Source organism: Arachis hypogaea, chromosome 6, assembly GCF_003086295.3.
Source record: "Arachis hypogaea cultivar Tifrunner chromosome 6, arahy.Tifrunner.gnm2.J5K5, whole genome shotgun sequence".
Taxonomy (NCBI): domain Eukaryota; kingdom Viridiplantae; phylum Streptophyta; class Magnoliopsida; order Fabales; family Fabaceae; genus Arachis; species Arachis hypogaea.
Window position 1 is genome coordinate 77,823,349 of NC_092041.1, and position 27,841 is coordinate 77,851,189.

The 27,841-nt window shown below is 34.7% G+C and overlaps 1 protein-coding gene across 1 annotated transcript; it reads left to right on the plus strand.

Annotated features, from left to right (window-relative positions):
- Window positions 1-27,841, plus strand: LOC140173685 (serine/threonine-protein phosphatase 7 long form homolog). Its single transcript, XM_072198199.1, has 5 exons — window positions 1-153; window positions 26,571-26,669; window positions 26,751-26,992; window positions 27,212-27,299; window positions 27,392-27,841. The coding sequence occupies exons 1-5, from the start codon at window positions 1-3 to the stop codon at window positions 27,839-27,841; spliced, it is 1,032 nt and encodes a 343-aa protein (XP_072054300.1).

Here is a 27,841-nt window from a genome sequence, read left to right on the forward strand (position 1 = left end):
ATGGTCCAGGAGCTCCTACAAGAAGTCCACCGCAATGAGTGCCACAATGCGTGGCAATTCCAGTGGATAGCGGCAAAGTTAGAGGGAGGAGATCCTAGACCGATGGAGGAGGATGATACTGAGGATAGAGATATTGAGCCAACTTTGGACATGGTAGTTTACGAGTAGCCCGAGCCCTTGCATCCACCAGCTGAAGGTGGAGAGTCTTAGAGCCTCTCTCCCTGGATTATCATGCATGCACAGAGGACCATGCAAAGCTTAAGTGTGGGGGAGGTGTCGCAACTTTTGGGGCGTAAATTTCTTTTTTTGGACACTTGGCACTCTATTTTGTTTCCGTTATTATGTTTTCTGGTGATAGCTATTAGTACTTTTGACTATTGCACTGCACTTTCTTATTTTGGTTGTATATATCTTAGCTTATTCCTAGTTTTAGTACTAGTTACTGCATTTTCATCTTGCATTTTCACATTTGGTTTGTAGATATTCTAAAGATATTTGTTGTGATTGGATGTCATAAATAGTAATTGGTACCTAGTTTATCTCTTCCTAAATGTTCATGATGATTTTTGGGTAGTGAAAATTAGAAAAAAGAGCTAGGAATTTTAAATTACATCCAACACATTATACATACATATATACATAGATAATAAACTTGGCGAAAACAATAAAAGTTTCCACGAAAAATCTCTTTTTAGGGTGTTTCATTGATTTGATTGGGAAAATTCTTTTTAAACTTGCTTAAACTATTCCGTGGAACATAGAAGAGAGATAGAACAAACAACCTTGTGAGTTGTTGAGCTTTTAATGTTTGGTTGCATTATTTTAACCATAATCTTAATTCTTGTGTGCTATGCTCCTTCTATGATTGTGATTTTAGATTTGCTTAATTTTTTATGTCCAATATTTGATGTGTGAATGCATTTAGAATGATTGAGGCCATTATTTCAATTAAAGCACACTAACCCATATAGCCTCACCCTTGTATCTACCCTTGTGAACCATTTTTGAGCCTTATCAACTAACTCCTCTTGTTCTTAATATTAACATATCACAACCCTAAGCGAAAAACTGTGAATGTCCTTGATTTGCATCTTTGATTAGCTTAGTTTGAGGTTTGTGTATCATTTAAGTGTGGAGAAATTTTGAAAAACATCGATAGTGTATAAAAAGTTTATTTTGGGTATTCGTTGAAAATTTTGAAAAATGGGTGCACATTCATGTGTCAATTGCTTAAATCATATGCATTTATCTTTTGTGTTTATAAGTATATTTTATTCCAAAAAAAACTATAGAAAAAGAAAAAAAAGAAAAAAAATGAAATGAAATGAGAAAAATAACAAAAGGGGGACAAAGGTTACCCTAAAGAAAAAAAAAAGAAAAATATGAATAATGAATGCATATATGGATTGAATGAGAAAGAATGCATGAATGTGTAAAAAAAGAGAATAATGGGTAGTTACATTGCATTATAGTGATTAGTTTGATATAGGTTGGGTGGATACTTAAGCTAATTAAAGAATCAATTTCTTAGTCTACTTGACCATATTCATCCTACCTTAACCCTAATCCTATTACAACCCTAAGAAGTCCTCATGATACTTACATACATGCATTAAATATTTGTTGATTGTTAGATGAAGAGAAAATCCTAGAAAGCATGATTAGAGGATAATTGAGTGATTAAACCCTAAACACTGAGTGATTAGAGTGTGTACTGATGGTGTTTTTGTGGAAAAATGAATTTCCAACACACATATCCAACCGGCAAGTGTACCGGGTCGCATCAAGTAGTAATAACTCACTTAGAGTGAGGTCGATCCCACAGGGATTGATGGATCAAGCAATTTTAGTGGGTGATTAGTTTAGTCAAGCTAACATTGAAGTGAATTTGGATGAAGTGTAGCCAACAGAAAGTAAATTGCAAGGAAATTAAAAGATGCAGAAAATAAAATTGCAGGAAACTTAAATAACAAGAAAGTAAAATAGCTGAAACTTAAATTGCAAGAAATATAAATTGCATCAAATGTAAAGGGGCTGGGGTGCTAGCAATTAAATGAAAGCAGTAGATCCAAGCTTAGAACAATTGCAAGGAAATTAAATTGCAGGAAAAGTAAATTCAAGGTCACAGTAGCTTAAATGTAAATTGCAAAAGAACACAAGTGCAAGAAATTAAATTGGGAGCAATGAGATGCAACAAAGAGACATAGATCATTTTTCAAGTCTCAAAGTGAAACTAACAATTTCAATGAAACAGTAAAACAGAAGGAAAGCCAAGAGCTCAATTGCTCACTTGACCAAAACAGAAACAAAATTCAACTCAATTGTGAAACTCAGAAAAGAAATTCAAGATCTCAGGGAATCAATGAGACTAGAGAACAAGTCTAGATCTCAAGCCCTTCCTTGATCAATTCAGAGAACAATTTGCAGAAGAAAGAAGAAAAATGAATTGCAGAATTAAAGAGAAGATGAAGCAGTATGTGAATTTCAATTATGCAGAAAAAGTAAACAAGAGATCTCAAGGTGAGATTGAAACAGAATTTCTTCAATTCTCTACCCAAGATTTAAAGCAGAAAGGAAAACTTAAAGGAGAGAGCTCTCAAATCCTAATATTCCCTAGTGGGTCTCGCCTCCTTACAAAGATGGAAATGATGCCTTATATAGGCTTTACAAAATAAAATGAAAATGAAATTAAAACAAATTACAAAAATGAAAATCCTAATTTAATTGATCCATGTGCCTTTGAGTGATGATGTGGGCTTAGCTTGCTTTGGATTTGAGGAGAAATGGGTTTGGTTGGCCTTGATTCAATTTGGTGAGGAATTGAATTAAATTGAATTTTGGTTGATTTTTGGCCCATGACACTCCCAGGAGGCTGCCCTGCCCTTGTGGAGGGCAGGGCAGAGAATGTTCGTGCGCCCTTGGTGCGTGCTTGTTGGTGAGAGTTGGTGCTGCAGGATGCTGCCCTGCCATCGCGGAGGGCAGGGCAGAAAAAATTGGTGCGCCAGAATTGTGCCACGGTGCGCTGCTGGTGCTGCCAGATGATGCTGCGGTGCGCCAGAAGGGTGCCTTGGTGTGCTAGAATTGTGCACCAACAAAATGCTGCCCTGCCCTCGCGGAGGGCAGGGCAGTGTTTTCACTTTGATGTCCCAAGTTCGAACCATGGCCGAAACACACGCTATTTAATTTCCTTGGCTTTCTTGGCACCAAAGTAAGGCCTAGTTTCTTGCTTTCTCATGGCCCTTAAAGATGCCTTTCGTTTCTGCCTCAATTGTATGCCAAATATGGATTGCTATATATCGTTGGAAAGCTCTGAATGTCAGCTTTCCAACGCAACTAGAAGCACATCAATTGGACGTCTGTAGCTCAAGTTATAGCCCTTTGAAGGAGGCATGGTCATGCTGTGAGCGCCCAGATTTTACCTTAGCGAAATTCTTGCTTCCAACCTCAATGTGCAGCACGATTCTGCCCTGTCCTTGGCAAGGGCAGGGCAGTGTGCGTGCTGGTTGTTTTCCTCTTTAATTTGGTCATGGGCCACGCTTTTAAAAGCGTGGCAAAAGCGTGGCCTAAAGTTCCAAAGTGTGCTCCAACTTCAAAGTGTGTCCCAAAGCTCTTTTTTTTCTCTTTTTTTGTGCTTCTTTGCTTCTTTTTCTTCTTATTTCCTACAAGATTTATAAAATTAAAATATCAAGAAAATATATCATTTAAGTACAAAAGCATTCAATATTTAAGCACAAATTGTTAATTTCTTGTATGAAAAGCATAGAAAAATAGGTATATGATGACATGTCATCACAACACCAAACTTAAACCTTGCTTGTCCCCAAGCAAGAAAAGAATCATGCAATAAAGATTGACAATCCAAGGTAAGAAGAATAGCAACTCAATGTTCATGGCAAGCTAGTTTTCTATGCATGCTACAATTACAAAAGAGATGTAAATGATTGATGCTTCTATCTAGCTTATTTTATGAAATCTTTTTCTTATAATTCTTCCTTGAAACAAGCTTTTGATTTTTTTTCTCCTTTTGGGTGCTTTGCCCCATGAGTTAATAACAAAGCTACGACTTCTAAATGCTTTGTTTTCAAGTATTACCACTTGATACATAAGCACCACAAGCATTTAATTAGAGGACTTCATTAAGCTCATTTTTCTTTTCTTTTCTTGACTCTCTAATCATTGATGCTCAGAGCCTTGAGCTTTGAGGGAGTGCTTTTGCACTTGAGCCTAGCCTTGACTTCTAAGTGTTTTGTTTTCAAGCATTTGGCTTGATACATAAACACCACAAGCACTTAGCAAATAAATTGCCATTGGTACTCAGAGCCTTCAGCTTTCTCATTCCTTCCCTTTTTCTTTTCTTGCTTTAATTGTATTTGCTTCTTCAAGGTTTTCATGATTTTTAAAAGATTTCACAAAATGTATTAGATGAGAAACTTCAATTAAATAAAATCCAATGCAATTGAGCAACAATCAATCATACTAGCTTTCCAATACTTGTATGCACATGCTAAGTTCTTCTTTAATGCCTTGTTTGTTTATGATCATGATACTTTATTGCTTTTGAACTCACAGGATTCAAGTTGGTAGTCATAATGGTATAGCACCATATTATAATTCAAAATTCAAGCTATGCTTTATTCATACACATGTGTAAACAGAAAAGATGAAGACAATCATGCAATTTAAGTGCCAGAAACAAAGGAGAGGAAAAGGAACTTTACAACCTTGTAGTTCATCTTCATTATTGTTGTCCTTTTTCTCCAATTCTTCCCTTTCCCTTGCCAACTTAGAGTGCTTGCTCATCCTCAAGCAACAATTAGAACAATGGCTATGGGGCTTAAGATGGATCATGAATGTCTTACACAATACAATGTTAGTAGCACATGTGTTTTTAAGCAAGCAAAATGAAAGATAACAATCAAGGCACAAGAGACAGAGACATTTTGATTGCATAGATAAGAAGGTGTGCACAATACATTGCATAAAAGATAAGTGGCACACCAAACTTAGTGTGACACTTTCACTTGGAATTAATGCAAGTGTCTTGTAAGAATTAGAATAAAATTTTGTTGCATAGCAACACCAAACTTAGAATGCAACCATATGTCAATTTATTTGAACTAAAATTAAACAAAAGAAACTGTTATTTGTTGAATACAATCACCAAGTGAAGAATCTATCATGAGTAAGGATGTTTGGGTGATGTATTAACAAACACAGTTAATAAAAGAAAGCATTAAAAACAAGGAAATGACTAAAACAATCAAGAAAACTAAAATTGTCTAACTAAAAAAAATAACACTGCAGCGGCATTATGATTATGTAAACAAGTGGTGTTGCTTGAATGAATTGCATAGAAAAATAAGTGGCACACCAAACTTAGAATCTTGGTGCGTCACTTTCATTTTTGATTTGATGCAATCATCCAAAAAGATTGAAAATAATTTGTTGCAAGGCAACACCAAACTTAGAATGTAATCATATGCCAATTTATTGAAATTTAAACAAACCACAAAAAGAAAATAAAGCAGAGAAAAATGTTACCTACGGTTGGGTTACCTCCCAACAAGTGCTCTTTTAGTGTCATTAGCTTGACATGTTGTTCTTCACTTTCTTCCTCTTCTTCCAATTGGTTAAGAGGAATGACTTCAAGGGAGGAGAAGTTCCAGCTATTGTCCCCTTTCTTGGTTTCCTCTCAGCAAGCTTTCTTTTGAAATTGGCTTGATTGAGCTTGCTTGCTTGATCAGGGGGAGGATTGTTTGCAGTTGACCTTTTCTTGAATGTTGTCCTTGATATCTTGGTCACAATCCTCTTCTTGGTGTTTTTGTCAATTGCCTTCACTTCCTTGAGTCCAAGTCTTGGTGGTTGTGTAATTGTTGGAGTTTTGTCTTCATCAAGAGTTCCTTGCAGTGATGGTTCAATGACCCCTTCCTTCATGTGATTTTCTGCTTCACTTGAGTTTGACTTCTCTTGAGTGTCTTCCTCCCTTTCTTCTTCATGATTTTCCATTAATGCCTCTGGGAGGGAATCTTTATGTTTCATTGTCACCTCAAGTGGCTCTTGTGAATGTAAAAGTTCAGGATCAAATGCCTCCTCCACCTCATTTTTCATTAAAACTTTGCTTGACACAGAGGCTTCCTCATCTTGCCCTTCCACTTTCTTCGTTGCACTCAACAAATGAGCTACGTGCACTTCCATGTTTGTGAAGAAGTTCTCTTTTCTTTTCCGGAATTTCTTTTCTTTCTCCCAACATCTTTTGAGCATGGACTCAATCCTTGAGAGTCCTTGGCTTGTGGATGTTTGTGTTGGTTGTGAGTCATGTGATGGATTTTGTGTTGAGGCATAGTTAATTGATGAAGAATTTTCAAATGAGAAACTGGGAAGTGAGGGTGGATAATTTTTCATGTGATTTGACTGCTCAGAATTTGCAGTTTCTTGGTGATACTCCCATCCACCATGAGGATAATGATATGAATCATTTTGTGGTGGTGGTTGGTATCCCTCATAATTCTCTTGCTCATCTTGGGGTTCTGAAGCAAATCTCCATGGATTGGAGTGCTCAGAATTTGTGTCTTCCTGGTGATATTCCCAACCATAATGAATTTTTGTGGAAAAATGAATTTCCAACACACATATCCAACCGGCAAGTGTACCGGGTCGCATCAAGTAGTAATAACTCACTTAGAGTGAGGTCGATCCCACAGGGATTGATGGATCAAGCAATTTTAGTGGGTGATTAGTTTAGTCAAGCTAACATTGAAGTGAATTTGGATGAAGTGTAGCCAACAGAAAGTAAATTGCAAGAAAATTAAAAGATGCAGAAAATAAAATTGCAGGAAACTTAAATAACAAGAAAGTGATACGTAAAAATTTGATTTCACGTACAACCGGCAAGTGTACCGGGTCGCATCAAGTAATAAAACTCACTTAGAGTGAGGTCGATCCCACGAGGATTAATGGATTAAGCAAGCAATAGTTAATTAATTGTTCTAGTTAGACGATTCATGTTTGAGTGATAAGCAACAAGAAATGTAAATGACTTGAAATTAAATAAAAGCAATAAAGTGCAAGGAAAGTAAATGACAAGAAATTAAAGTGCTAAAAATTAAAGTGCAAGAATGTAAATTGCAAGGAATAGAAAGTACAAGAAAGTAAAGTGCAAGAAAGTAAATGACTAGAAAGTAAAACCAAGTGAAGTATTTCTACAAACACTTGGAAGGCATAAATGTGCCAAAGTAAAGAAAGCCATAAATGTGCATAAGTAAATGACAAGAATTTAAAGAGAACAATTAAATGACAAGAATTAAAGACAAGAAGTAAATAACAAGAATTAAGAATGAAATTAACATTGGGATCAAGAGATATTGCATTCTCAAGATCAACAATTCTCATCTCCACTTCAATCATTCAATCATTGATCTCTTGGCAAATCATAAGTAATCAAACCCCAATCTCTTGGTGATTTGATTTCTCTTAACTTGATCAATTGCCAATCTCTTGATCTAATTGCTCATGAGAAGAGATGAAGAATGGTCTCTAATTGCCACACAACCCTCAAGATTTCAATTCAAAGTGATTACATCTCACATATCAAGCTAAGAATTATCAATCAAGAGAGTTGTGAGAGAAGAGTCTCAAACTAAATTCTATGACTCCTTTCTCAAGTTCATCATAGAATTTAAATAGATCTAATCCCTCTCTCGATAGTAATTAGATCTTTGAAGCACAAAGACTCTCTCTAAAGAAACAATGAAAGAAGAATTGAAGATGAAGAATGAAAATAAATCAACCCATTAAATTGCAATAGAGCTCTCTTTCCCAAATGTTGGAAATTAGAAACTCATCATAACAAAAATATTTACTAAAGTGTGAATGAAAGAAAATGGAAGAAGAGAAGAGAATGAGAGTGAAAGGGGAGTGGAGTCACCTCCACCCCTCCATGGTGTCTCCCAAATGATGAATCTAAGGCCCTATTTATAAGCTACCTAAATTACAAATTCAAATGAAATTACAATCAAATGCAAATTTCCTAATTACTTCTAGATGATTCTTGTGGCCTTGATTGATTGTTACTTGTGGCTTGACTTGGGCTTGTGAACTTTTAACTCCCTTCATAGAAGCTTGAAACATTGAAGAATAAATGAAGGGATTGGAGTATTTGGAAGTGGCCCAATGTGGAGTGTCATTGAAGTGGCATTTTGGGCTTTTGAAGGTTTGGAAAAACCTTACACGCTGAAGTATTGGTCTGTTTGGGTCTTCAAATTGAATGTCCACTATAGACTATTATATATCTTTGGAAAGCCCTAGATCTCAGCTTTCCAACGCCGCTGGAAGCATGTCAATTGGACTTCTCTAGCCCAAGTTATGATCTTTTGAAGGTGAAGAGGTCAGTCTGGCGAACTGCAGGGACTTGTTTTACGCTGAAATTGTGAAGCTAAACGAATAGCAATTTGTCCCCTCAAATCAGTGTCAACTATAAAGTGTTATATATGGTTGGAAAGCTATAGAAGTCTACTTTCTAATGATACTGAGATCACTTCATTTGGAGCTTTGTAGCTCGAGTTATTCTTGTTGGAGTGTGAAGAGGTCAGGGTTGCAAATCCTCTTTGCTTCTCTTTGAGTTTGTTTCCAACTTTTTGCCACCTTGGGAGTGTGCTTCCTCTATTAGTGCTTTTATTGCTTCATTTTCCATAATTTCCTACAAAATTTATTAACTCAAGCAATCAAAGCAATATTCAATTTAATCACCAAAACACTCCCATAATTAAGCATTATGAATTGATTTTTATATGAAAAAGCATAGAAAAACATAACATGATGCGTAGTCATCACAACACCAAACTTAAACTTTGCTTGTCCTCAAGCAAACAAAGAATCATTCAATAAAGATTGACAATCCAAGGTGAGAAGACTAGCAATTAAATGTTCATGGTTGGCTAGTTTATTATGCATGCTACAATCTCAAAAGAAATTCAAATGATTGATGCTTCTATCTAGCTCATTTTATGAAATATTTTTCTTTATGTTCCTTACTTGAAACAAGCTTTTCATCTTTTTCTTAGCTTAGCTTCTTGGGTGCTTTGCACCATTAGTTAAAAGCTTTGACTCTAAATGCTTTGTTTTCAAGTATTACCACTTGATACATAAGCACCACAAGCATTTAATTAGAGGACTTTTTAAACTCATTTATTCCTTTTCTTTACTTTCCTTCTAATCATTGGTGCTTAGAGCCTTGAGCTTTGAGGGAGTGCTTTGCACTTGAGCCTAGTCTTGACTCTAAGTGTTTTGTTTTCAAGCTTTTTGCTTGATACATAAACACCACAAGTACTTGACTAATGAAATGTCATTGGTACTCAGAGTCTTCAACTTTCTCATTTTTCCCTTTTTCTTTCTTAATCTTTTAATTGATTTGCTTGTTCAAGGTTTTCAATATTTCAAACATGTCATAAAATGTCCTAGATGAAAACTTCAATTAAACAAATTCAAATGTAATTGAGCAATAATAGTCATGCTAGCCTTCCAATACTTATATGCACATGCTTAGTTCTTCTTTAATTCCTTGTTTGTTTATGATCATGATGCTTTTTTTTTGCTTTTGTATTCACAAAACTCAAGTTGGTAGTCATAATGCCACAGCAACATATTGCAAATCAAAATTCAAGCTATGCTTATTCATACCACACATGTATATAAAGAAGGTAATAAGACAATCATGCAATTTAAAATGCTGGAAATAAATGAGAGGAAAAAGAACTTTACAACCTTGTAATTTATCTTCTCTATTGTTGTCCTTTTCCTCCTTTTCTTTCCCTTCCCACACCAAACTTAGAATGATTGCTTGTCCTCAAGCAACAATTAGAACCGTGGCTATGGGGCTAAGATAGATCATGAATGTCTTACACAATGAAACATTAGTAGCACATGTGTTTCAAGTAAGCAAAATTAAAGATAACAATTAAGGCACAAGAGACAGAGACATTTTGAGTGCAAACTTAAGAAGGTGAGCACAATACATTGCATAGAAGATAAGTGGCACACCAAACTTAGTGTGACACTTTCACTTGGAATTAATGCAAGTATCCAGTAAAGATTGGAAACAAATTTTGTTGCATAGCAACACCAAACTTAGAATGCAATCATATGTCAATTTATTTGAACTAAAACTAAGCAAATGAAACTGTTGTATGTTAAATACAATTACCAAGCTAAGAATCTGTCATGAATAAGGATCTCTTGGTAATGTATTAACAAAAACAGTTAATAAGCAAACTAAATGAAAGCATTTAAAGAAAAAAAATAACTAAAGCAAGTAGAATGCAAAAGTGTCAAATCAAAAGAGAAAACTAAAACTGCAGAGGCATTATGATTATGCAGACAAGTAGTGTTGCTTGAATAAATTGCATAGAAAATAAATGGCACACCAAACTTAGAATCTTGGTGTGTTACTTTCATTTTTGATTTGATGCAATCATCCAAAAAGATTGAAAACAATTTTTTGCAAAGCAACACCAAACTTAGAATGTAACCATATGTCAATTTATTGAATTTAAATAAAACAAAGAACGAAAACAAAGCAGAGAAGAGAAATTATACCTATGGTTGACATATTGTTCACTTTCTTCCTCTTCTTCCAGTTTGTTAACAGGAATGACCTTAATGAGAAAGGAGATTCAGCTAGTGTCCCCTGTCTTGGCCTCTCCTCAGCAAGCTTTCTTTTGTTAATGGCTTGATTGAGCTTGCTTGCTGGATCAGGGGGAGGATTGCTTGTGGTTGACCCATTTTTCTTCATGAATATTGTCCTTGATAGCTTGGTCACAATCCTCTTCTTGGTGCTTTTGTTAATTGCCTTCACTTCCTTGAATCCAAGTCTTGGTGGTTGTGTGATTGTTGGAGTCTTCTTTTCATCAAAAGCCTCTTGAATTGGTGGTTCTATGAGCCCTTCCTTTTTGCACTTCTCTGTTTCAGTTGAGTGTGATTTCTCTTGAGTGTCTTTCTCACGTTCTTGCTCTTCCACTTCTTCTTTTACACTCAACATTTGCTTTAATAGCTCAATCATGGAAGAGGTTTGTTGTTCTTCCCAAGATTTTTTCATCTCCTCTTCATATTTTTCGATCACAGATTCAAGGGAAGTTTGTGATGGTTGTGAATGTTCATGTTCTTTTATCACCTCAAGTTCAATTTCATTCTCAGCCACCTCATTCTTCATTGAAATTTCACTTGACACATGGACTTCTTTTTCTTGTTTTTCCACTTCCTCACCCACAAATTGGTCTTCATCCTCACTGCTTGGCAACCCGAAGTGTTTCCTTATTTGCTCTAAGTGCCCATCTATTTTCTCAAAAAGGCTCTCTCGTTCCTCCCAAGATTGTTCTTGTCTTTCCAAGAGTTCTCTAGACTTTTGAAGGAGGTCCTCAGCTACTAGCTTAAGAGATGAAGCTTGAGAGAAGTTTTGTTGATATGGATGTGTTGTGGTGAGGTTGTTTTGAGTGGTATGGAATGAATCTTGTGAATTGTGGAATAAGTTTTGTGGTTGGTGGAATGAATTTTGTGGATGATGAATTGAATTGTATGAATTTTGGAAGGAATTTTGTGTTGAGGCAAACTCAAGTGGTGAAGAATTTTGATATGAAAAATTTGGAGGTGAGGTTGGATAATTAAGAGGTGATGGCTCTTGATAAGTGGAATATGGGCTCTCAAATGCTTTCTGGTTTTGCTCCTCCCAGGCACAACTTGAAGAATTGTTGAAATCATCATAGTATGGACAATCTTGTGGTCCTTGGGAGGGATCTTGCATGAATTTGTTGAAAGCATAATCAAGAGATGATGTCTCTTGATGAATAGCATTTGGAGAATTAAAATTCCCTTCCCAGCCATAGTTTGTGTCAATGTCATAACAGCATGGTTCACTTTGTGGCTCTGGGAGGAAATTCATTTCACTTGATTGTTCACACTCTTGTTGATATGTCCAAACACCATGAGGGTAATGACATAAATCATTTTGTGGTTCTGGACAACATCTCATGTGATTAGCTTGATCAATTTGTGGCTCTGGAGCAAATCTCCATGGATTGGAGTGCTCAGAATTTGCAATTTCTTGGCGATACTCCCAGCCACCATTAGAATAATGACTTGAATCATTTTGTGGTGGTGAGAAATATCCCATATGATTCTCTTGCTCATCTTGTGGTTCTGAAGCATACCTCCAAGAATTGGAGTGCTCAGGATCTGTAATTTCTTGGTGATATTCCCAACCACCATTAGAATAGTCAATTGGTGATGGTGGGTGATATCCCAGAAAATTTGTTTGATCACAAGATGAGTTGAACTCCATTTGAATTTTGTAAAACACCACACCAAATAAAATTGAAATTCATGTCAGAGAGAAGAATTTCTTAGTGAGGCAATAACTCAAACACCTTAGTGTCAAAAAGAAAATCAAAAAAATTAAAAGAACTGTACAAAGCAAAAACAAAGAAAATGCTTAATCTAAACTACCATTCACTTAATCATTGTCAATCTTTTCCAATCCCCGGCAACGGCGCCAAAAACTTGATACGTAAAAATTTGATTTCACGTACAACCGGCAAGTGTACCGGGTCGCATCAAGTAATAAAACTCACTTAGAGTGAGGTCGATCCCACGAGGATTAATGGATTAAGCAAGCAATAGTTAATTAATTGTTCTAGTTAGACGATTCATGTCTGAGTGATAAGCAACAAGAAATGTAAATGACTTGAAATTAAATAAAAGCAATAAAGTACAAGGAAAGTAAATGACAAGAAATTAAAGTGCTAAAAATTAAAGTGCAAGAATGTAAATTGCAAGGAATAGAAAGTACAAGAAAGTAAAGTGCAAGAAAGTAAATGACTAGAAAGTAAAACCAAGTGAAGTATTTCTACAAACACTTGGAAGGCATAAATGTGCCAAAGTAAAGAAAGCCATAAATGTGCATAAGTAAATGACAAGAATTTAAAGAGAACAATTAAATGACAAGAATTAAAGACAAGAAGTAAATAACAAGAATTAAGAATGAAATTAACATTGGGATCAAGAGATATTGCATTCTCAAGATCAACAATTCTCATCTCCACTTCAATCATTCAATCATTGATCTCTTGGCAAATCATAAGTAATCAAACCCCAATCTCTTGGTGATTTGATTTCTCTTAACTTGATCAATTGCCAATCTCTTGATCTAATTGCTCATGAGAAGAGATGAAGAATGGTCTCTAATTGCCACACAACCCTCAAGATTTCAATTCAAAGTGATTACATCTCACATATCAAGCTAAGAATTATCAATCAAGAGAGTTGTGAGAGAAGAGCCTCAAACTAAATTCTATGACTCCTTTCTCAAGTTCATCATAGAATTTAAATAGATCTAATCCCTCTCTCGATAGTAATTAGATCTTTGAAGCACAAAGACTCTCTCTAAAGAAACAATGAAAGAAGAATTGAAGATGAAGAATGAAAATAAATCAACCCATTAAATTGCAATAGAGCTCTCTTTCCCAAATGTTGGAAATTAGAAACTCATCATAACAAAAATATTTACTAAAGTGTGAATGAAAGAAAATGGAAGAAGAGAAGAGAATGAGAGTGAAAGGGGAGTGGAGTCACCTCCACCCCTCCATGGTGTCTCCCAAATGATGAATCTAAGGCCCTATTTATAAGCTACCTAAATTACAAATTCAAATGAAATTACAATCAAATGCAAATTTCCTAATTACTTCTAGATGATTCTTGTGGCCTTGATTGATTGTTACTTGTGGCTTGACTTGGGCTTGTGAACTTTTAACTCCCTTCATAGAAGCTTGAAACATTGAAGAATAAATGAAGGGATTGGAGTATTTGGAAGTGGCCCAATGTGGAGTGTCATTGAAGTGGCATTTTGGGCTTTTGAAGGTTTGGAAAAACCTTACACGCTGAAGTATTGGTCTGTTTGGGTCTTCAAATTGAATGTCCACTATAGACTATTATATATCTTTGGAAAGCCCTAGATCTCAGCTTTCCAACGCCGCTGGAAGCATGTCAATTGGACTTCTCTAGCTCAAGTTATGATCTATTGAAGGTGAAGAGGTCAGTCTGGCGAACTGCAGGGACTTGTTTTACGCTGAAATTGTGAAGCTAAACGAATAGCAATTTGTCCCCTCAAATCAGTGTCAACTATAAAGTGTTATATATGGTTGGAAAGCTCTAGAAGTCTACTTTCTAATGATACTGAGATCACTTCATTTAGAGCTTTGTAGCTCGAGTTATTCTTGTTGGAGTGTGAAGAGATCAGGGTTGCAAATCCTCTTTGCTTCTCTTTGAGTTTGTTTCCAACTTTTTGCCACCTTGGGAGTGTGCTTCCTCTATTAGTGCTTTTATTGCTTCATTTTCCATAATTTCCTACAAAATTTATTAACTCAAGCAATCAAAGCAATATTCAATTTAATCACCAAAACACTCCCATAATTAAGCATTATGAATTGATTTTTATATGAAAAAGCATAGAAAAACATAACATGATGTGTAGTCATCAGAAAGTAAAATAGCTGAAACTTAAATTGCAAGAAATATAAATTGCATCAAATGTAAAGGGGGCTGGGGTGCTAGCAATTAAATGAAAGCAGTAGATCCAAGCTTAGAACAATTGCAAGGAAATTAAATTGCAGGAAAAGTAAATTCAAGGTCACAGTAGCTTAAATGTAAATTGCAGAAGAACACAAGTGCAAGAAATTAAATTGGGAGCAATGAGATGCAACAAAGAGACATAGATCATTTTTCAAGTCTCAAAGTGAAACTAACAATTTCAATGAAACAGTAAAAACAGAAGGAAAGCCAAGAGCTCAATTGCTCACTTGACCAAAACAGAAACAAAATTCAACTCAATTGTGAAACTCAGAAAAGAAATTCAAGATCTCAGGGAATCAATGAGACTAGAGAACAAGTCTAGATCTCAAGCCCTTCCTTGATCAATTCAGAGAACAATTTGCAGAAGAAAGAAGAAAAATGAATTGCAGAATTAAAGAGAAGATGAAGCAGTATGTGAATTTCAATTATGCAGAAAAAGTAAACAAGAGATCTCAAGGTGAGATTGAAACAGAATTTCTTCAATTCTCTACCCAAGATTTAAAGCAGAAAGGAAAACTTAAAGGAGAGAGCTCTCAAATCCTAATATTCCCTAGTGGGTCTCGCCTCCTTACAAAGATGGAAATGATGCCTTATATAGGCTTTACAAAATAAAATGAAAATGAAATTAAAACAAATTACAAAAATGAAAATCCTAATTTAATTGATCCATGTGCCTTTGAGTGATGATGTGGGCTTAGCTTGCTTTGGATTTGAGGAGAAATGGGTTTGGTTGGCCTTGATTCAATTTGGTGAGGAATTGAATTAAATTGAATTTTGGTTGATTTTTGGCCCATGACACTCCCAGGAGGCTGCCCTGCCCTTGTGGACGGCAGGGCAGAGAATGTTCGTGCGCCCTTGGTGCGTGCTTGTTGGTGAGAGTTGGTGCTGCAGGATGCTGCCCTGCCCTCGCGGAGGGCAGGGCAGAAAAAATTGGTGCGCCAGAATTGTGCCACGGTGCGCTGCTGGTGCTGCCAGATGATGCTGCGGTGCGCCAGAAGGGTGCCTTGGTGCGCCAGAATTGTGCACCAACAAAATGCTGCCCTGCCCTCACGGAGGGCAGGGCAGTGTTTTCACTTTGATGTCCCAAGTTCGAACCATGGCCGAAACACACGCTATTTAATTTCCTTGGCTTTCTTGGCACCAAAGTAAGGCCTAGTTTCTTGCTTTCTCATGGCCCTTAAAGATGCCTTTCATTTCTGCCTCAATTGTGTGCCAAATATGGATTGCTATATATAGTTGGAAAGCTCTGAATGTCAGCTTTCCAACGCAACTGAAAGCACATCAATTGGACGTCTGTAGCTCAAGTTATAGCCCTTTGAAGGAGGCATGGTCATGCTGTGAGCGTCCAGATTTTACCTTAGCGAAATTCTTGCTTCCAACCTCAATGTGCATCACGATTCTGCCCTGCCCTTGGCAAGGGCAGTGCAGTGTGCGTGCTGGTTGTTTTCCTCTTTAATTTGGTCATGGGCCACGCTTTTAAAAGCGTGGCCTAAAGCTCCAAAGTGTGCTCCAACTTCAAAGTGTGTCCCAAAGCTCTTTTTTTTCTCTTTTTTTGTGCTTCTTTGCTTCTTTTTCTTCTTATTTCCTACAAGATTTATAAAATTAAAATATCAAGAAAATATATCATTTAAGTACAAAAGCATTCAATATTTAAGCACAAATTATCAATTTCTTGTATGAAAAGCATAGAAAAATAGGTATATGATGACATGTCATCATGTACACATCCGATTAGGGGTTTGATTGCTCCATTCTATGTCTCCACATCTCTTATTTTGTATCATCTTGCAAGTTACTACATTTTTTTTGAAAACTCGAATTAATTCATGGGATTGTGATTGCAATGAACTAATTCTTTGTTTTAGCCCTATATGTCTATATGCCTGCTTGAAAATTTGTTTGTTTATTTTGACCACATCAATAGAAACCTATGGTATAGATAGAAGTAGATAGCATTAATTAGAATAATTGCATGCATATAAGTAGTTTCAGTCAATAAGTTGTTTTTCCTTTGATCATTCTTCTTTGTGCTTTGCATGAGGACATGCTATTATTTAAGTGTGAAAAAATTGATGAGTCCATATTTGATGATAATTTTTTACTTGAATTGAGTGAATTTCATCACATAAACTTGCATTTATTCACTTTAGTGCTTTTACTTTCCATTACTTTTACGTTTTTCTATTTTTTCACCTTGCATCCTCCATAAGCCGCTCCACCCTACCTCTTACTTCCGTTACTTCTCTCTTATACTTAGCCTCAGATAACCTTAGCTTATATTCTCACACAATCCATCTATCTAGCTATTGTATAACATTGAGAGTTATCGTTCGTGAGTGGAACCTAACAAAAATAAATTTCAACGAATTTCTCTATCTTCTTTTCTTTGACAATTACATATTGATAATGTTTCCAACTTTGTCAAATATCTTTCACATTCACGCAACAATAGTGTTCATTGGTAAGTTATCTACGAAAACAATGACCATCTTACTCCCAGCTAGTCGAGTTTCCTATACTTTCCTTCCTTTGTTTTGTCATCTACTGTCTGATTCTATGTCCTATGGTGTGTGAATGGTTGATCTAGCTGCCAATGACTTTTATGTTTTCTTTTATTGACTATTTGTTATTGACTTTTCACTTTTTCTTACATGTTTTCTAACCGTGTCTTATATAATTCTCATATTAATTAACGATAATGTTAGGGAGACAATATTTAAAATTATCTTATATAGCATAATATCTATAATTTCATACATATGACATTCGTAATTACATATTTGTTACATCTAAAATTATATAATTATTCTAATGATAATTAAAAATACAAAATAAGACAATTTTAAACTATTTGAACTGATTTTTTATTGTCTCTCAAATATTATTGTTAATTAAATACTATATATATATATATATATATATATATATATATATATATATATATGCGCCAAGCATATACTAGTAAATTAAATGAATATACTCATCCAATATACTAATTTTCAAATAACATACCCATGCTCATAGTGCATGCATACGATGGCTTTGGCTTTTGGTGGGTGTTCTTAAAGCACCAACTCTATCCATTATTAAAAGCAACTTAGAAATTTATAAACCAGAATCATAAGATATCCTTTGGTGGCCAGAAAAACGTTGTAAAATTAGTCAGAAATATATTTATGATGCATATGCATTATTAGTATTTTTTTAATTCTAATTGATTTATTAAGAATTTCTGTTGAATAAGCAATGAATTTGAAGTTAAAATAAATATTACTTTGATTAGTTGAATTTTATTGATGACAGGAAGTTTTTGAAAAAAAAGCAAAAAAAGCAGGACAAAAAAGAAGATGGAGAGCAAGACACGAAAATTTTTCTGTGATAAACAGAAACTCAGAATAACAAGCAGAAAGTTTTCTGTAATTAACAGAAAGCTCCCTGGAAGATGAAAAGGTGAAGGGCATGCAATGATGGAGCTTTCACGTACTACGTTGAGGTGATGACCGAATTTTACTACCCACATATAATGAATCAGTTCTTTGGTAAGTGCACCAAATTGTCGTCAAGTAATAACCCACAATAGAGTGGGATCGTATCCACAAAGATTAATGGATTCAGCAAATAATAGTTGATTAATTATCCTAGTTAGACGGTTCAATTTTGAGTGGTAAGCAACAAGAAAATGTAAATGACATGAAAGTAAATAAAAGTAATAAAGTGCAGAAAAGTAAATGGTAAGAATGTAAAGTATAAGAAAGTAAAGTGCTGGAAATGTAAAGTGCAGAAAATGAAAATAACCATAAAGTAAATAAAAGAAAGAAAGATAAAATAAATATTGGGATCAAGAGATATTGCATTCTTAGGATCAATTGATTTCATCTCATCTTCAATCATGCAATTCATTGACCTCTTGGCAATCATGAGTGATTGAATCCCAATTCCTTGGTGAATCAATCTCTCAAATCTTGTTCAATAGCCAATTCCTTGGTCTAATTGTTCATGAGAAGAGATGAAGAATGGTCCCTGATCATACCACACCTTCCTAGATCCAAGTATTGGGAGGATTAATGTCACTATATCCAACCCAAACCCAAATCTATTCAAGTGTGAGAAGGATTTTCAAGCATGGTTTTATGATTCCTCTTCTAAGGTTCACATAAATCCCAAGATCATTCTATCCCTTTTCCAAGATAATTGAATGATAGAATAAAGAACAAAAATCCTTCAAGTAAATCAAGAGAAGATGAAGAGAAGAAGAAGAATAAAAACAAATTAATCCATCAAATTGCAATAGAGCTCTCTTTCCCAATGGAAAGAGTTAGTGATTCATAACTAAAATATTTACAAGTAAGAAAGTGGAAGAGGAGAGAAGTGTGGGTGAGAAGAGGGAGTCCGAAGACCCCTCCCAATGATAGATGATCCCCCAAAAGATACCTCAATTCTATGAAACTAAAGCCTTTATATAGGCTCTCGTAAATTACAAACTTAAATGAAATTGAAAGCAAATTACAATGAAATAAAAATGAACTATTCTAGATGCTTCTTGTGACCTTGATTGGTTGACAATTGTCGCTTGAATGAGAGTTGGAGTGGGCTTGGTTGAAGGTTGGGGGCTGTAGGAAGAAGTTGAAGTGCCACCCTTACTTGAATTTGCTCTTTGGAGTATGACCCATTTGATACACTGAAACAATGGAGTTATTTGGGCCTCAAATTAAATATCTACTATAAAGTATTATATATTGTTGGAAAGTCCTGGATGTCAAATTTCCAACGTCTCTAGAATCAACTTATTTGGACCTCTGTAGCTCAAGTTATGCCCATTTGAAGGTGACTAGGTCAGTTTGTCAAGTAGCCCGGTGTGCCACTTCCACTTCTGGCGTGCCACGCCCCATATGTTGTGAAACTGGCATACCACGTCTTCAATGATGCACCAAAATCTCCTCTCTGGCCATTAGAACTGGCGTGCCATGCCCAGAATTCCAAGTGGCACGCCCATTATGAAAATAAAGCTGGTGCGCCACGCCTTGGATATCAAGTGGCACACCCAGGTTTTATAACGCTGAAATAATAGCCTTTTTTACCTTCTGTTTTAATGTTCGCTATAGAGTGTTATATATCGTTGGAAAGCACTTGATGTCAACTTTCTAATGCCACCAAGATTCCCTCATTTGGATCTCTACAACTCAAGTTATGTTCCTTTAAAGATGAAGAGGTTAGGCTGGTAACTCTGCAGTGACGTGTTTTTCTCCTCGTATTTTCGGGGTCAATATCTTTCTCAAGTTCAGCGTCCATTATAAAGTGTTATATATGGTTGAAAAGATCTAGATGTCTACTTTCTAATAGCACTAAAATAACTTCATTTGGAGATGTGTAACTCAAGATATCTTCATTTGAATGAGAGGAGGTCAGGCTGGCATATGCCCCAGTGTGCCACGCCCACTTCTTGGCGTGCCACGCCCATAGTGGGCTCAAAATTACTCATCTGGAATTTAAGCCTGGCGTGCCACGCCCAAGACACTAAGTGGCACGCCCTCTTTGAGACTTGGCTTCACAAACTTGGCGTGCCACGCCCATAGCACCAAGTGGCACGCCCATTGTTGAGAGTTGGTTCAAAAGCTTGGCGTGCCACGCCTAGAGCTTCAAGTGGCACACCCAACTTCACACGCCCAATTTTATTTGTTATTTCCTTCCCCTTTTGTTGTTCTTTCTACCTAAAATTCAGCACAAACCCATTTCAAAGCAATGAACCATAATATATATTATTTGGTTCATGAAATTGCATTGATTCAATGAGATTATGCTCTTTTTATGGTCTTTTTAGATAAGAAAAAGGGGTAAATGAAGCAAGTCATCATCAGAACATTTTACATGTCACGCATACGCATGCAACGTGCGTACGCATGGTCATAACTTTTCATGTAGTATGCTGAAGCTTTCATGTACTACGTTGGGGACATTTCACTTGTCATGCGTATGCATGCAGCGCGCATACGCATGACCATCACTTTTCACGTAGTACGCTGAAGCTTGCACGTACAACGCAGTAGTCAAGGATATGTTTACGGCACACATACACGCAATAAGAGACTTTTGGACAATCACGCGTACGTACGCGCAAGTTGAATTTCACTTAGTACGTGGAGTTCACCACGTACAACGTTAGAGCGTAACTCATAAGCCAAAATTGAGAAAAATTGGCTCATGTACAATGTAGCCTAATTCATGTTATACATGAGCCCAAAAAAATGCATTTCAAGCTAAAAAGATGCCTCAAGTATAAGGTGATACAAGCCTGTATAACGTGAAGAATCAAGGTCAGCTTTCCTCCAATTTTTCAACCTTTTGGAAGATCAATCACAAGTCCATTGATGACATTATTAATTGAAGATTGCAAGGAGGTAAAGATTGAAAGTTATACTAGAGAAAATTATTAATTAGATAGATTTGATTTGTTTTAGTTTTGATTCTATTTTAATTTGAATTTTAATTTTAAATTAGGGTTAGTATTTAAGTTAACGGGAGGCTCTCTTCCGGACGCTCCCTCTTCGGCACTTTGTAGTTTTTATTTCTTAAGGATTTTACGACGAACATGAGTTTCTAATTCTCCTCGGTTTCGATTAGAAGCCGTGTTAGTTCTATGGATTAATGTAATAACTTTTCTACTTCTAATTGATGCAATTGATTCTTCTCTAAGAAACGGTTTTCGTCTTTCATGTCAAAGGGTTTGAATATGTTGGGAAACAATCTTTTTTTGACTTGAATTTTTTTAATCTCTTGGATAAGTATATTAATTGAATTAAACTTGAAAACCGATTCTCACAATTCTTAAGTTTTGAAACTGGATTGATAAGTGACATAAAATCAATAGGGTTAAATTCTTCTGAATTGTGTGATTTTATAAATTAGAGACGTGCTTACCTCTTTTCTTAATTAAGTGGCTAAGAGATTAGCATTTGATTAGGTTAAAGAGAAATTGAATCACCAGAAGATTGGAGTTTAATTACTAATAATTTGTCATAAAAAGATCGTTACATAATTATAGTAAAAAGTGAAAAGTGTTAATCTGGACGTCTAATATCTTTGAAATTTTAATTTTTTTAATCATACATCTTTTTCACACTCACTGTTGCTTCTATTTTAGTTTTGTTTATTTGTTTATGCTTAAAGCGTTTCAAAACTCTAATTTGCTATTTTGACAAGATTAATTGGTTGATTTTACTTACTTAATTCGTTAATTTTTATAGAATCGACACTCATCTCAGTGTAAGTTATTACTTAATATAATCTGATATATTTATCGGTGTTTTATGAATTGTAAAATTCGCATCCGTTTATTGAATTAAAAATTGCTTACATTACAGCTTCTTAACACCGTTCTTCTACTCCTGATCCTACCTTAATCCTACCTTAATGTTAAATAGGCAAATACTTGTAGACTGAACTATCCAAAAGTTATCCATTTGTAATTAATTTTATCTCCCCCTCCCCTTTTTTTTAAAATATGATTTAAGAAAGAACTCGCAAGGGATTCACCTTAGATTGATTATATACTGTTTGCGCAGAGGAGGACAGAAGGCACATATACGTACGTACACTGGTTTAAAATTTACTGAAGGAATCTAATTGTACAATCTTAGTTTTGTGCAGTCTTGAATTTACGATCTTAGTTGTGTGCAGAATCTAGAATTAACAACTCTTTCAATTTTAGAGTAAATGATAATTACATCTCTAAATATTTTGATTTTAGACTAAGTAATTAAAAAAAAAGTAACAATTTGGTTTTTTACAATAACAAACAATAAATACGTTATATACTATCAATTTATTACAAATTTATTGTTAATGTTTATATGTATTATTAACTATTGTAACGTATCTATTTATAAAAAATGATATAGATGATAATTTTTAGAGTAAAATTTCATTTATTTTAATAAAATTTATGATAAATAAAAATACTTGATAAAAATTATATAAAAACTTAAAAGATAATAAATAATTTATTGATTAAAATTATATTATTTTCATACTCATGTAATAATAATAAGACACGCACCACTATAACTAATAAAATACATAGACAACTCCATTTTATTTTACATTATCTATTAATAAAAGAATATAAATATCTTTTTTTTAAATTGATTAATTTTAAATTAAAATTCTCAAAAATTTAATTATCACTCAATTCTTCAATTTATTTTCTATGAAATTGAAGAAGCAATTTGGCTAGTTTCACAATAGCAGCTTACTGGTTATTAACAAAAATATTATCAAAATATTTTAAAATTTGACAAAAAATATTTAATATTAAATATATTTTTAAAATAATATTTAAATTTTAATACTGTTTTTTATAAGTATAATTAAAAAACAAGAGAATTTTATCCTCAAAAATTAATAATTTTTATCTAGGTAGATTTTTTTTTATCAACGACCAAGAATAATTTTTAAAATAAAAAAATGTTAGAGATCAATCTTTTATCCGATCTCTTGTAGGTACTTTTTAAATAATCATCCAAATATTCCTAAAAATTTTAAATCAAATGCATGAGTGGTTTACCAAATATAAAAATCATTTGCTACTTATAAAAAATAATATTATATTTGTTATTATATTCTATATCTTTTATTTCTTTTATTTTCTTTTTATTTATATAAGTTTTTATAATTTTTTATTATAAATTTTATCAATTTATTCCATACAAATTAATTTATCATATTTTTTAGATGTTGAATCTTCTCAATGTTAGATTATATTCCTTACGCGATTAATTTTATTTTTTATTTAAAAAATTGGGTAATGAAATAACATCAATGCTGCATCTTTTTATTCGCCTTTTTGACTTACCTTCTTTTCTTGTAGAGATTATAAATAATTATATATATATTGATACTTATGCATAAAGGTTAAGTTTAAATTATATCCTTACATAACTCTTTGGAGCTTGATTTTAAAAATCAATTTTCTTCAATTAATGGCATAGCTAATATCACTACAACAATATAGATTATTTTTTAGGGTTATATGTGTAAAAAAAGAATTAAAATTTGTCAAAAAAATAAATTTTGACACTATTTTAACTATGAAAATATGTTAATAAAAATTTGGTCAAAAATAGTATTTTTAACATATTAGTAATTGTGAAAAAACTTTAAATCTTATTTTAATAAATATTGGCTGTTAAAAATAATTTGTTAAAAAAAATTTGAGAATATATTTTCTATGATATTTATTAACCGTAAAAAATACTATTTATTTTGACACTTATTGACCATAAAAAATTTTCAATAAAAATTTTCAACAAAGAATGAGATGAGATCTTGAAATTGAAGAATAAACTGAGATTTTGAAGATAAAAAATGAGTAATATAATCCCAAACTGAGAGCAGTATGATGTCAACATTGACGGAGTCCAAAGAAGAAGAGGAACACCGGAGTAAATTGAAAACAAATGAGTGTCAAAATTGAGGAGTAATTTTCTACGGTCAAATTATTCATCAAGAAAACATAGAAAAATTGATATTTGTGATATTTATAAAAAGTATATATTAATTTTTACACTTAATGATGATTGTTAAAAAGACAATGTTAAAATAGCTCACTTTTCTTGTAGTGCGTAACATGTTTTTAAATGTGTTTCTCAATTTATTTTGTTTAATTTATTTAAATGTGTTAATTAATTAATTAATTATTTTTTGATTGAGATAAATATGAATTTTTTAAATATTTTGTATGACCACATCAATTATAACTAATCAATTATATTAATTATTTTATTTAACTAGAAGAAATAAATTAATTTTATTTTAATTTATACTATTTTTTATCTAATGTATTTTGATGAATAATTTTTAAAATATTATAATTAATTATTATTTAATTTGATTGAGATAATAACTAATCAATTATATTATTATTTGATTTGACCGGAATAAATAAATTGATTTTATTTTAATTTGTATGTTTTTGTCTTATGTATTTTAATTAATTGTTTTAAAAAATGTTATAACTTTTATATGGCATATTTATATGATATTTTATTTATTTAACTTATTTTATTTAATAAAACAATTATAATCAATTTATTATAATAATTTTAAATTTAATTAATTTAAATATATATTATTTGATTTAATTTATTAACACGTTAATGTTTCAAGTCATTGTTTATCAAAAAAAATTATTTCTTTTTTTGATCTTAAATATTTGATTTTAAATTTTGAATTTTTGTTCATTATTTATATTTGCTTTTATTTAATATTAAATTTAATATTTCTATTAACATTTTATTGTAATTTATTGTCTAATAATTATATGCCCACCATCAATTATATGGTCATAATTATTTATTTAATTTATTAAAAAAATAATTTTTTATTTTATCCATTTCTATATTTGATAACTTATTCATTATAAAAAAATCATCATATATGCTAAAAGAAAATATTATTTTTTACTAATTATTCTTTCATTCGGTAATATGTAACACCCTGCCATACTTAAATCTTATGCTTAAGTTATAAGACTAAGATAATAAGGTATTACGACCTCTAAAAAGCAAAATAAATATATAATAGAGGGCAAAAAACCCTAATAAGCCACATCAAGAAGGGTGTAACGTAAATACGCTAAACTGAAAATTGTTTCAGCAATAAGCCAGACACTATTTTTATGTAATTCAAACCAGGGTGGTTCGAACTACAAACGTGAGTAAATCGAACCAGGAAGGTTCGAATTAGGGGAGAGGAACGAATGTAATTCAAACCAAGCTGGTTCGAACTCCATCCCCATGTAATTCGAACTAGGCTAGTTCGAACTATAGGCAAGTGTGCAACGTATGTAATTCGAACCAAGCTGGTTCGAATTACCCTTGGCGTGCTCCTTCATAAATCGAACCAAGGTGGTTCGAATTAGGGGTGATTCGGCTATATAAGGAGTTCGAATCACCCTCATTCGAACTATTATTCCTCCCCCCTACCCCACAAAAACTCAGAGAAAACGACCCAGATTCTCTCCGAGGAAGACCTGAACGGAATACTCTACTGATGGGGGACGATCCAGCACGGTTATATCGCTTGGACGGAGTCGCTCATATAGCCGGGGTCATCAACGAAGAGGTTAGTACGGAAATATTTTTTATTCTAGCGGTATTTGTGCCTTAGTGGTTTTGCATATGGGTTAGACGGTGGTTTATGTTAGTGGTTTATGTAGGTGGTTTATGTGAGGGGATTATGTTGGTGGTTTATGTTAGTGGTTTAAGTTAGCGGTTTAAGTTAGTGGTTTATGTTAGTGGTTTAGGTTTGTGGTTTAGGGTAGTGGTTTATGTTAGTGGTTTAAGTTAGTGGTTTCTGTTAGTGGTTCATGTTGGTGGTTTATGTTAGCAATTTTTACGAGTGGTTTATGCAAGCGGTTTATGTTAGTGGTTTAGGGTAGGTGGTTTTCGTTAGTGGTTTTATGTTGGTGATTTGTTTGACTTGTTTGATGGTAGTTGTTTTACGCTAGCTCTTTTATGTAAATCGGTTTAGTTAAGCTGTTTATTGTTAGTGGATCTTGTTAAGCTGGTTTATGTTAGCGGTTTAGTTGTGCGGTCTATGGGTTTGTTTTCCAGTTGCTTATCTTTCATGTAATGTTATGCGGTTTTATTTAGCAGAATGGTTTGTTGATGATTTATCGTACTGCTTACGATTGTGGTTGGTTTTTAAGCTGGTTCTAACTATGCGGTTCATTTCATGCGCAGCCCCAGCGATGCATTAGGAGCATGCGGCGGCAGCAGGGCATGCGACTTGATGACAGATACGTTCCGTACTTGCAGATGGCAGGTCTATACCATCTTGCAAGGCTGAACGACCGATGGTTCCGGCTAGACAAGGCCCTTGTCAGTGCATTCGTGGAGCGATAGCGTCCTGAGACGCACACGTTTCATATGCCGTTCGGAGAGTGCACGATCACACTCCAGGACGTGGCATACCAGCTGGGTTTGCCAGTGGACGGCCGTTACGTGAGCAGGTGCCTGTCAGAGTTCCATATATACATCGAGGGTGGCCGTCCAGCCTGGGTCTGGTTCTAGGAGTTGCTCGGAGTTATACCTCCTCCCAGTCAGGTTCAGAAGTACGCAGTGAACTGCAGCTGGTTTCAGGAGACTTTCGGTGAGTGCCCTGAAGATGCAGATGATGACACTGTGCGCCAATATGCCCGTGCGTACATCATGATGTTGTTGGGCACGCAGCTGTTTGCAGACAAGTCCGGGAACCGGATTCACTTCAGATGGCTTCCGTACGTAGCGAGGCTGGAGGAGCTGGGTACCTACAGCTGGGGTTCTGCAGCACTGGATTGGTTGTACCGGTGCATGTGCCGAGTGGCGAACAGACATGTTGTCAAGTTAGCAGGCCCGCTTCAGCTACTTTAGTCTTGGATCTTTTGGCGCTTTCCTTGGTTTAGGCCTGCAGGATATGAGACGTTCAGCTGGCCGTTGGCCTCGAGGTACTATACTAGGCCTTCTCTATTTCAATTTGACATACATAACTGCGCATTCATTAATAGTCTATTGCATAATCTAAACACATATTTCAGTAGATGTAACACATGTGTATGGTGCAGATGGTCAGGTTACGACCCTTCCGAGAGCGAGAAGGGTCCTAGAGTACAGATGTGGAGGCTCAAGATAGACCGGTTACAGGACAGGGAGGTGAGTATGCTAGTTAACAAGTGTCCTTTTATAATCAAACTTTTCGAGTTGTGTCCTACAGTTGCCCTAACAAGGGTGAGTTCCTTGTGCAGTTTATATGGATGCCGTACAGTAGCCCCGACGTACTTCAGGTTGTGCATCCAGAGGTTATGGAGCCTCGGCATATGGCGTTGTGGCGCTCTGTGACCGCGCTGATCTACTTTGCTGTCATAGAGTGGCATCAGATAGATCGTGTTCTTCCGCAGTTTGGAGGGGTACAGCCCCCTCCGCATCCCGCCCTGAACATCGACTTTCTGATGTCCAAGGACGGGAGAGGCGGCGATCGATGGTTCCCGTCTTATTTGCAGAAGTGGCATCTCCACTGGGACTCTCGTCAGGAGAGTGTGCTAAGGTTCGACGTTGTTGCTGACCCCGGACCGTCGCATGAGTTCCTTGAGTGGTGGAGTCAGCATGGGAAGAGGTTCTTATCTCCGGACACGCAGCTGGAGGATCCGAGAGCAGCTCCGATTCCAGTTGAGGCCTCACAGCGGGGTCCGGGGTGA

Coding starts and splice junctions, on each gene's coding strand:
- LOC140173685 (XM_072198199.1), top strand. CDS start 1: ATGGTCCAGGAGCTCCTACAAGAAGTCCACCGCAATGAGTGCCACAAT. Junction 26,670..26,750: donor AGGGTGGCCGTCCAGCCTGG/GTCTGGTTCTAG, acceptor AGCTGGTTTCAG/GAGACTTTCGGTGAGTGCCC. Junction 27,300..27,391: donor ACCGGTTACAGGACAGGGAG/GTGAGTATGCTA, acceptor TTCCTTGTGCAG/TTTATATGGATGCCGTACAG.